The 12,364-nt window shown below is 40.6% G+C and overlaps 1 protein-coding gene across 1 annotated transcript in view; it reads left to right on the top strand.

The window, feature by feature from the left end:
* LOC117269281 (transmembrane protein 132C) overlaps positions 1–12,364 on the top strand; it is a 239,762-nt gene that overhangs the window by 190,806 nt on the left and 36,592 nt on the right. The window contains exon 6 of the mRNA XM_033646202.2: positions 10,521–10,664. Within this exon, the coding sequence (XP_033502093.2) occupies positions 10,521–10,664 (144 nt within the window). The remainder of the gene's footprint in view (positions 1–10,520; positions 10,665–12,364) is intronic.

Raw genomic sequence — 12,364 nt, 5'->3', positions numbered from 1 at the left:
TTTGGCCATTTTTGTGCTGTTTGCTTTACAGACACGGGTGAATAAACATTTGTATCATACTCAGATTGTTGCAGCTTTTGTTCAGTTTCGCTGAATGTGAATGTTCCCACAAGAATATAGAACTACTGACACAGGTGAGTGAACAATAGTTTTGATCTAACAAAGAAAATGTAAGATAGCTGTTATACCAGTTGCATCAACAAATAAGGTTAGTCCACAGAATTAGTGGTTTGTGTGGCCTAGGATGGAGTCAAATTTCAAGTCTGAATTATTGTTTCAGTCTGCCTCTGACACCAATAGTGTAAAACAGCGAGTCTTTATGCAGTTTCCAGTATCCAAAAGCCCTCCTGCAAACTGGAAGACAATGTCCAAAGCTGTTACAAACATCCTCCATGGCCACCCAGTCACCAGATCTCAGGAATACCTTTAATTCCCCCCCCCCCCCAAACACTGTCCTGTCCTTGAGTTTGCTGACGTTCACATACAGTGACTATTCTCTAAAAAGGTGCCTCTGTAGGTTGTCTGCTACCCTACACATCATTCATCCACAACCATATCAGCCCCCACACACTCCACCCTTTTACCCCCGGCTGCTCAGGAGCGTAATGGCCTTTTATCGATTCTTCCCTCTCTCCCCGTCTTTCTTCTCTTTTCTTGCTCTCTTCTCTGGACTGCAATGAGAGGTTGTTAAGATAAGCTGCTGTGTGAGGAGAGAGCCATGCCTTCTTTTTTTATGAGCTGGGCAGCAAGGGCGTGTTTGTGCTTGTGTGTGTTTTATGTGCATGTGTATAAACATATGTGTTGGCTTTAGCATATGTGTGTGTGTGTGTGTGTGTGTGTGTGTGTGTGTGTGTAGGCTAATAATAATAATACAGCCATTTGGAGGCATGAGTGTTTATCCGAGTTATGTACAAATAGGCTCCATGAATAAGACATGTATTTCAGCCCTCCATAACTCCAGGAGGGTATTAGGAAACCAGGAGATGATGAGAGGTAGGTGGATTTCATAAAAAAAAAACAACTGCCTTTTGTGCCTCATGCATCAATCTAGCTGTCTCGCTAAATTTCACTTAATTCCAGTCATGAGATCACGTGTTTACAATCATGCATATTATATCCAAGCTCACTCAATATTCAATTCTTCCTGGCACAGTCTCCATAACGCACGTCAAAGCTCATTAAGACCTCCCTTTTCATAGAGTTGTTCCTGTGTTAATGGCTCATTAAGTGAAAAGAGACACTTCTCATCACACGTGGATGTACAGAACATACACAGAACACTTTTTATAGCCGCTTATTTGTCTCCGGAGACCGCACATTCTGTCTTATCATATAATTATGAGCAAAGATGTTCATTGTTCACAGAGGAACAGAGAGGAGAGATGATGCGAAGGTCTCAGATGGTGAGTGTTGGCTTTATAGCACACAATGTGCCTAATGTCATTTTAATCTAGTTTGAGAAATGCTCTCAAATTCAAGTTGAGAGACGGCGCGATAGCAGACTTTGTATCTGTCTTCATTTTTCCAAACTCCAGGCATACATATTGATTTGAATACATCCAGCCTATGCCCACATGATCAGTTGATGAAGTAAGCTGAATGATTTTGCATGATGTTTGTACAGAATAGCACTAAATAGCTCACCACCAGAATACTTCCTGTCTCCCCTGCCTCTCCATAACTTCCAGGAACAGATTTTGTATCCCTGGTGACAAACCAAACAAATTCACAGTTGCTGTGAGAAAGATTTGTGATAAACTGTGACAGTTAAAATATGTGAACATGTAAGAGAAGCTTTGGGTCGCCTGCATGCATTTTTACCAGCGTGTTCTCACTTCCAACTCATCAAATACTGTTGCTTTCTCAATGATTTAGTCATAAAATACTGACATACAGAGGCACGTATCATGGCGGTATGATATGCACTGGGCGATGGCTATTTCTGACACCACCACCCACAACCGAACTCAAATACTGCCGCTTTGTCAGTGGACACTCTGTGGTGGTATGATACACACCAAGCCGCAGCTATTTCTGTCACCACCATAAACTACAGTACTATAAAGAGCGAGAAAGTCTGTATAGGGCTGGCAGAAGGTGGATGGGTCAAACAAATAACAGACTTTCATCACATGTGAAACCAAGTGTTATTTTCCATGGGGTTATTTTAATAACAACACAGTGTGCTAGTATGTGTGGCATGCTACACTAGTAACATGGCATGACAGTATGATAGCAAGACTAGGGATGCACGCGATTAGCTGTCTAAATGATTAAACGTCCAACCCCTCACTAGTTGGCACCAGAAATATTAGTAGGTTAAACCAATTAGTGTTTTATTCATGTACAAGGCTGCTTAACTGTCATGCAGCCGCCTACCACTAGTGGTTGCTACAGAGCTGTCAGGCAGCAGCCCCCATCCCCGCTATAATGCTTGAGTACACTGGAGTTTTGAAACAGCACGGTGGGAAATTGGAGAGATGTCCTCTCGCAAAACCAGCGCTCATTGGCAGCACTTTGATCTATAAAATGAAAACAAGGTAGCATGTAGACTGTGTCAGAAAATCACTTGACTGGAGCAATGCGCAACTACATTCAACTTAAGCATTTGGACGTTAACCTGCACAGAACGACAGCTAGGGTCCACTGTAGTGACTTAAAGGATAACTTTGGTATTTTTCAACCTGGGCCCTATTTCCCCATGTGTATGTGTGTGTATGATTCATAGGTACAACTCGTTCTAAAACTGGTTCAGTATTGAGGGAGGCGGATGCAGCCGGGAGCTGCGAATCAAGCTAAAACGGTAACAGGGGCAAATGCGTCCCGTATAAGTTTGCACATTAAAAGTGCTTTTTCTCGCCACTGACCGGTTCAGATCGCCAGTGTTATCTCTGTAAATAGCATACTAAGCGTTTCCCTTACCTCTGGGCTGTGACGTCATCTCGTGAGAGCGTTGCTTGTTGCCGGAAGAAAACAGAGGAGCCATGCAGAGTGCCGCTCCGAGTGGCGCTGGTTGTCCCGGAGTACAGCTGAGAGTTTTACTGCATCGATTGAAAACAATGGTTTGTGTTTGTGCTTATCCAAATTGCAAGAACAGGATGTCGCGCAACACCCCGTACAGCTTTCATAGGCTGCCTTTGTCGGACGGCGAGATGCTTAAGTTGTGGCTAGTTGTGCTACAAATGGATGCTAACACTCCTCTCCAGACACTGCGCCTTGCAGACCATCAGGTCTGCAGTGCTCACTTCTCCCAAGATGACTACTGCCAGCCGAAGAAGAGAAGACATCCAATCCCAAAACACCTCTTCCTCAAGAAAACGGCTGTCCCACGAGTAGAGAGAGCTACAGACACAGTGGAACAAAGCTCTTGCGAGATGACGTCACACACAGCCCAGAGGTAAGGGAAACGTTTACTATGCTATTTACAGAGATAACACTGGCGATCTGAACCGGTCAGTGGCAAAAAAACAGCACTTTTAATGCGCAAACTTATACGGGACGCATTTGCCCCTGTTACCGTTTTAGCTCGTTTCACCGTCCTGGCTGCATCCGCCTCCCTCAATACTCAACCAATTTTAGAACGAGTTGTACCTATGAATCATACGCACACATACACATGGGGAAATAGGGCCCAGGTTGAAAAATACCGAAGTTATCCTTTAAATGTAACCATAGCATCAAAACCCACCAACAAGAAAATGGCTTTTCAATGGCTGTCCACTGTAGCGACCACTGTACATGAAAGGGCTAAGTACATAAACATGTTTTACCTTTGTAGTAAGTTTATTTTGAAAAAGGCACAATGCATGTTTGATTGAAACGCTGCCCCTGAACATCCTAAACCAGCACAGGACGCTACCCAGCACGTCATCTTTTACATCTAGGTCCACTGACAGAGCGGGGGGATTTGACGAGTTGGGATGAGAACGGGTTGTTTTTACCTTGGTATTTTGAAAAAGCAAAAGTTCAAGTTGTAATAGTATTCCCCTGGAAACCTGAGTGAAAAGTTGCAATTGGATGGCATTGTTCATTTTAAAACACCTTGAATAGATGCCTCAATGAAAACCACGGCGGAGAGTTAATAACACTGTGTGTCAGAGCATGGCTGAGGTTCATTTTCAGTCCCCACTCTGAGATTGTGCTGCAGTAAGAATGGAGAAAGTCCTACTCTGTTTCACTATTTTTCTCTTAATCTTCTCAGCAGAAAAGGCAGTGGTTAAATAAGTTGGTACATTTTATAAGAAACTGTTGGAGCTTATGGCCCACCTCAACATATTTTTAGGAGTTTAGACATTTTTGATTTGATTTGAGTCAAAGTTTTACTAAACACCAGCCTATTGTGTGACTGCTGCTGGCATTATTTGGGATTCAGGGTCTGTGAAGAAAATGAGAAAGCAATGCATTCTGTACTCAAAATTGCCACTTTCAGTAGAAAAGCATAACAGGAAAAAAAAAATACTTTTCCATTCTTCAAAGAGTGTCTAAGAGTAGACTATTGACATTCTGGATGAAATCATTTCCAAAGCGATGTCAGAGAGAGCTATCAGAAAACAGAAAAATGTGATGCACAAGAGAGACCGAAACAAGGTAAAGAAGACCCCTCTTATTAAAAGGCCTGGAATTCCTTTATCTACAGTGTAGAACTTTCAGTGATAGATTTTTATTTCAAAAAGACCATCAGGGTGAAGGAACAAAGCAAACAGAGAGGCAACAGTTTTAATGAACAAAAGGCTGCCTGGAGACCAGTTTCCCTTTGTCTTTCAAAGGTTTAGGCATCTTAGTAGTCTTTTATTGAAACTAAGCTGTGATGAGCAGGATCCACTGTTATAACATATCCTCTGTACAACCAACACGCTGAGAGCTCAAGGATTACCAGACGTTGTCTTAATTGATCTCATTATCTCCTCTCTGCTCCTCTATAAGGCCTTCAATTCTCAAGTGCATCTTGTGATATCTCTTAAACGCCTGCAATTTGACATAAAGTCTAACTGTCAAAGTTGTCTGGGGTTGAATTTCACTCAAGAGAAGGAGCTTTACAAGACTCAAATAGCTGTAATGTGATTCTACTTCCTTGTAAACAGTTCTTTTAAGAGAAATTCCACCATTTTACACATGAGAGTCTGTTTACAGGTGTTGAGCTGTAAACGATCTCAAGTGATGTCACCTTGGGCAGTGTTCGTGGCAGCTCTACCTCTGTAGCTCACACCTTCTGTCTGCTTGAGGATATTTGCTACAGGTTGCTATGGACTCAACAATAATGACTGTGTGGGGCCATTAAAATGCCACGCTGGGCGAGTAAATATAGCAACTCACTCGCCTGATCAGGAAAGTGTTATAAAATAATTAAACACAGTGTTTTTCTGGAGCTAATGAAGCAGATTAGGACAGATTGGCAAAGCAACCATTCAGCTGAAATACTGTGGAGGCTGCTTTACATTAGCACTGAAGGGGTCAGCAATTGCCAGTTTTGATGCTGAGTGTGTTGTACAAAGATGGCTGTCAGCAGGATCAGGAGAGCACGTCGGGGGAAGTTAAGATTTGTATTTGTATGGTTTCATTAGGCTGAGGTGCAAAGCATCTGCTAAAGCCTGTGCTTTCACTCATTCACCCACACATGGTTAAGCTCACTTAGCCACTCACAGTTAACGAGTCCATGTCTGGGGGGAAGGAGAGGGGTCTGTCATCCTGTTTTTAATATGCAAGAATGTTTGATTAGAGCTGCATAATATGCAAAAAATCTGGAATATGATTTGCTGTATGATTTGGCATTCTTTATTCAGGATCTCCAATAGTTGTTACACGGCAATGACAGCTCTTCCTGGGGTCCACACAAAATGTAAAAACAAGACATTAAAGTATCACATCACAGATATTCTAAGTTACGAACAAATCTGCATCTCAGTAACACCACATTGCTTCATTCATAATGGCATATTGTCACACATTTTACCTTTATCAGAAAAAATTGCAGCTCCTGCAATTTAGATATGGCACTCGGCCATATTGAGATTTCCATAAATCATTCCTTCATTTTCCTTATCCTGTTGGGGGTTGTGGGGGGCTGGAGTCTATCCCAGCTGACAGTGGGCAAGAGGCAGGGTACACCCTGGACAGGTCTCCAGACTATCACATGGCTGACACATAGAGATAGACAACCATTCACACTCACATTCACACCTACGGACAATTTAGAGTCACCAATTAACCTGCATGTCTTTGGACTGTGGGAGGAAGCTGGAGTACCCAGAGAAAACCCACGCTGACACAGGGAGAACATGCAAACTCAGCACAGAAGGGCTCCCCCACCCTGGGTTTGAAGCAGGAACCCTCTTGCTACTGTCACCTCACAAATTTCCATAATATTTAGATTAATTTTGCAGCCCTAGTTCTGATTGATTTACTGACATAAATCTTAAACATAGCAATTAACTTTAGTCTTTTTTGTAATAACAATCAGTAAACAAAACAATTTGTATCGGGGCAAGTAAAAACTGACTTTGGGAAATAGATTTCTGACCCACCTGTGTAACCAGGCGAGTAAAAAAAAATGACATTAACACTGAACCATGCTGCAACTAGCATGGCACACCTGAATCTACAGCTGAACTGTCGAAGGTCTAGTTGCACTGTGGGTAATGAAGTAAGCAGGTCTTGACAAGGAAGAAGAATACATCAAGGATGATATCTATGGTTCTGTTGCTTTGTTTTAAATGTCCATTGTGAGCCTGGCAATGTTATGGGGGTAACAGTTTACTTAAAGACTTTATTATACAGTATAACTGTGTTGTTATACTGTTAAGGATTTTGCAGTACACTGCTAAAATTATAGACTATATTTCTTACAATAGACAGAAATTTGTTAGCTTTTAAAAGTCCAAATGTAACAGTTTTCCCATTATTTTTTACTTTTTCTTAACATTAAATGTAATCTCAATTAGTAGATTAACAAATACACAAGTAAACCCGTCAACATCATCTTAGATTTTCTATTAATTCTTTAAAGAATATACAAAGCAAAAATGGCAAACAAGTGTGTATTTGCTTTTTGCTGTTACTTGTCATCACACTGACTGAATATCTTTTGGACTGTTGCTCAGAAAAAATAATTTTATAACAACCTCTGCAAAACTTGCGATAAGCAGTTTTCTTCTAATTAATAAATAATTATTAAATTAATTGCAAAAACTGACAGATAAAAATAATTGTTACTTGCAGGCCTGACTCATGGCACAGTGTCAGTTTGAGACATTTCTGACCAATACTAAACAGCATTTCATTTATTGCTACATATACTGTAAAGATATAGTATTCACCCTACATTTCTCATCTTAAACTTCATATAGTGGTTAGCATTCCTCAGATCTGCTGACAAAGGCTGTTAAATGTTCTTTGGTCCAGCTTGAAAACAAAAGGGGGATTAAGCTTCTGCTGTTTTAGGTCAAACACTGTGAAACAGCCTCCCCCTCAGCTGACTCAGTGCTACTATTGAAACACTTCTAAAAGCTTGTGTGTAAATGTTGGCCTTTTCTAATGCCTCTTCTGTTTATGTTGTTTTGTTTTATTTGCTATTATCGCGCACTTAAAGTGATTCATTCAGGTCATTTGCAATGTGTGTGCTGTGTTTTACCCACAGCATGTAATATTTCTGTTTTCTCTCAGACATTGTTTTTTAGTGTTCATATAACGCAATTTGTAACCAGCGTTTTAAAAAGAGAGTAAGTGCATAAATATCTTACCTGTTTACGGCAGACTACACAAACACAAGTATGTCAGCATTGTTGAATCTCAATCATCATTACTCTTAATGTGTCTGATTCAGTTAGACACACTTAGTACATCCAGAAGTTTACATCAAGGTAATAGAGTTAAATTAAGTGGAAATGAGTTGCACTTTGAGCTTTCAATAAATGTGAGTACTAGCAACAAGGACTCTGCTGTGAGCATTGCTTTCTGTGTTTGTGCTAAGCTAACATAGCTCCATTAAAAAGGCGCCTGAACAGCTCCACAGCTGTCTAATAGTTGTGGGAGTGTATTTAACACATGCAGAAGTTTAAACAGGACATTGTAAAGTTGGATCTGTTGGAAGGCTAATTTGTCCTCTTTTAATGGAGGCAATCTGTTTCCCCTTAGTTCCAGGAACTTTTCTAATCAAGGCTGACAAAAGTCTGAATGCACTGACATGACTCTGTATCTTAGGCCTAGTAAGACAGTGTACAATCATATTCCAAAATGTCAACATCAAAATGTAGTTTATTGGAGATATATCGGAATAAAATCTACGACCAAGTGGGTTGCAGTACAGTCATGTCTGAGGTGATTTACAGGCTGTGTCTTAATAAGAGACTGTCATCCCCAACTCAGTAATTTCAGCCATTGCCCAAAAGCCATGTAAGTTGTAGTACGCCCTCTAGCAGCCATATTAATTACGACTATTCGTCCATCGGGAGCAAAGGAAGAAGTCAGGTCATGTTATTATAGAGGCACAAAGTACGCACAGGGAGGAGATCAGGGTGGATGGCTCAACAAAAAATTTAACTTTGACACACCAATAGCCAACATTGGTTTCTTTACTCATCAGTTTATGTCTTGAGAAACATCGACTGTTTACTGTGAATAAATCAGTGCAGAGTTGAGGGACAGTGTGTAGGGGAATGGACTTTTTTCTTTGGCATTGAATCTTGTGTGAAATGATTCCCTGCACCACAAAGAAAACAAAGCAAGTGGTGTATGTGCTGCCTTCTAATCTTCATTTAATCATGACCACAATCTTGACCTGACATTAGCAAGGCGCTTATTATTGTAACCATAATGACAAAGGTTCCCTAACCTTTACAAATGGTAATTTCTCTTTACTCTTTCCCTATTCCCAACTAGAGATGTTCCAATATTGTTTCTTTCCCAATACCAATTCCAATACCAATTCCATGCCTGAACTTGTGTGTCGGCCACTATCGGGTAATGAGCCGATACCAATGAAAAAATATATACACCGATCAGCCAAAACATTAAAACCATGGACAGGTGAAGTGAACAACATTGATCATCTCGTTACAGTGCAATGTTCTGTTGGGAAACCTGGAGTTCTGACATTCATGTGGGTGCCACCGGACACGCTCCACCCAACTAAACACCAATGCAGACCAGGTACCCACCTCATAGCAAAGGGCACTCCTCAATAACAGTGCCCGGCACGGCTCAGGTTAAAGTATGAGACAAGAGATCTGCACACTGCATTAAAAGCTCCTAGCAACTTTAATTATGAAATGTTTCAATCTAACAGAAATCTTTGTGAGGCAATCAATGCCTGACGAAGCACTGACAATGCCTGACAAAGATCTCTGTTAGATCCAAAATGTTGCAATGTCCCAGAAACTGTGTTTCTGGGACATTAATGAGCAGCATGGGGGCTCCACAAGGGACTGTCCTGGCTTCATTCCTGTTCACACTGTACACGGCGGACTTCAAATACAACTCTGAGTCCTGCCACATCCAGAAATACTCAGACGACACTGCTATTGTGGCGTGTATCAGGAATGGGCAAGAGTCTGAATATAGGGACCTGATAAAAGCCTTCAGTGACTGGAGTCACAAGAACTGTCTCCTCCTGAACACCTCAAAGACCAAGGAAATGATCATAGATTTCCGCAGGTCCAAGCCCCCTCTTCAGCCAGTGAATACATGTGGCGTGGACATCGAGGTGGTGCCAAGCTATAAGAATCTAGGTGTACACCTGGATAATAAGTTGGACTGGTCCCTAAACACAGACGCTCTCTACAAAAAGGGGCAGAGCCTCCTCTTTTTCTTGAGGAAGCTCAGATCTCTTGACACCTGCAGTAAGATGCTGCAGATGCTTTATCAGTCTGTGGTGGCAAGTGTGTTGTTTTATGCTGCAGTCTGCTGGGGAGGAAGCATCAGACACAACGATGCAAGGCAGCTGGACAAACTAGTCAAAAGAGCTGGCTCTGTGATTGGAGTAAGGTTGGACACACTGGAGGAGGTGATGGAAAGATGAACAATGAAGATGTTCGAGGCCATCATGAACAACCCAGATCATCCACTCCACAACACCTTGATGGACCAAAAAAACTGTGGTGGACGGCTCCTCTCTCTTCGATGCAGACAGAGAGAAATAGAAGATCCTATATACCAACAGCCATCAGGCTTTATAATTCTTTGACATATAATAGATGAACTAACAGATAATTGAATTTCCCCTTGGGGATGAATAAAGTTATTCTTATTCTTATTTATTCTTAATGACATGGTGTTTGTTCCAAATTTTAACCATTACGACATCTGATAATAAAACTGAGTTAATATTCCAGATGGGTTCAGTCATACAGTAATGATATTGTACAGCTGGTAAGGGGTGTCAGATCAGAAAAGGCCTTTTATGTTTGTGTTTAGGTATTGACTTTGAAAACTCAGAATCAGTCATGCTATACTGTAGTTGTTAGTTCCAACAGTTACTGTGTTGTTAGCACTCATTCTGATTTGTGTCTTTCTCTTTCCCCTTGCAGGACACTGAGATCCTCAACACAGCTGTCCTCAATGGGCGAACCGTCGCTGTGCCGGTAAAGGTAGTCACCGTAGGAACAGATGGAGCAGTCTCCGACGTAACAGAGTCAGTGGAGTGCAAGTCAACAGATGAGCAGGTTATCAAGGTAAGTGGGGGATGTGTTTTGAGCAGCTGCACTCTGTTTTACCTTTTTCCAATTTGTCTTATTTGCCTCCTGCTTCATGGTCAGCTTTCCAGTGGTACGTGGGTGGGTGTGCAGAGTGAGCAAAAGGTAGCTGTGGTGTGGAAATGGTTGGTGCACTTTGGTTAGGAAGCAGGTACTACCTTTCCTGCAGCAAATAGGACCTGGCTTTTTTTTTTCTTTTCTTTTTTTCTTTTCAATCTAATGGTGGGCTAAAAATTCAGAGGTTCTCCTCAGGCCACAGATCGATACCTCAGAAATTCTAACAAAAGAAAGAAAGAAATCAGGGACAATTAGCTGTGTCCATTGAACAGGCTGCAGGAAGAAAGCATTTTCCCTGAAGTTGTGCTTTTAGGTGTACGCCTTTCTATGCCCACTTAAGCAGACCTCCTTCGATAGATCCAGATTCATCAAAGAATGTAGCAAAGTACAGCAATGCATTTACTTTCCTAGTAGACTGAGGTCATTTTGGAGCAAAGGAACAAATCCTGTTTTTCCCCCCAGTCTATTACTCAGTGTTATTCAGTATGCATGGTACAGTTGTCTCTCTGTTCAGCTTAAAGCTAGACTGGCTAGACTGCAATGTATCTGCCCAAAGACTGTGGGTCAAACACTTAACTCAAGTTTCCAAACTGTATATAATACAAGAATGTTGTCTCTGGCTGGTAGTATTACATCTGACCCCTCTTACGTTTTCTTTTAAAAATAGAGCTTTCGCCACCACACAGAAGATTTAGGGTCCAACAGGCAAGATTGAACAGGTTGAGGAACTTCCACATTCCTTTGTGTGTCGACCTTTTAAATCAGAGCATGGCTTATTAGTCGCCTCAGTGTAACTGGGTCGAGCACTGAATCTAATGAGGAATAATTCAGTTGTTGCACCTGATCTACTTTTTGTAACACTTGATGTGACTTGTAGTGTTTGTAGTTTGGTTTTGTTGGTTGGTTGTTTTGTATTTATGTGTATTGATGTGACATAGCGTACGTCCTGGGGTGTGAGACAAATTTCAGAAATTTTCCTCATGATGAAGTGAAATTAAATAAAATCAAGAAGACAGACTTTATGCTGGAAACATGAAGATGCGATCAAAGAGACAGCATGCTTTTTGAATATTTTTCTAAATGCCATTTTCATGCGATGTTTTCAGTAAGGACTCCAAGTAAATAAGAGGAAATCTTGTAATAAAAAAATAAAATAAAATAAAATTAAATAAAATTAAATTAAATTAAATTAAATTAAATTAAATTAAATAAATAAATAAATGCACAAAATATATAAATAAAATATTATTGTTATTATTATTATCAATTTTGTTGTTGCTGCTGATGGTAATCATTTAAAAAATAAAATGAAATTAAATGAAATAGACTAAAACACAACAAAACAAAATGAAATAAAATAAAATAAAATTAAACAAAATAAAATAAAAATGATAATAATAATGATAATAATAAAATTACACATTCATTTATTTTCCGTAACTGCTCATCCTGCGGGGGGGCTGGAGCCTATCCTAGCTGACACTGGGTGAGAGGCAGGGTACACCCTGGACAGGTCACCAGACTATCACAGGGCTTTTAATAAAATAATAAAAACACTCTAACTCAAATTAATTGTGATTTAATTCTAAGATATCAAAGATTGAAAATATAGGCAGCGTTTA

Source organism: Epinephelus lanceolatus, chromosome 19 (assembly GCF_041903045.1).
Source record: "Epinephelus lanceolatus isolate andai-2023 chromosome 19, ASM4190304v1, whole genome shotgun sequence".
NCBI lineage: Eukaryota > Metazoa > Chordata > Actinopteri > Perciformes > Serranidae > Epinephelus > Epinephelus lanceolatus.
This window is presented reverse-complemented; position numbering and strand designations above follow the sequence as displayed.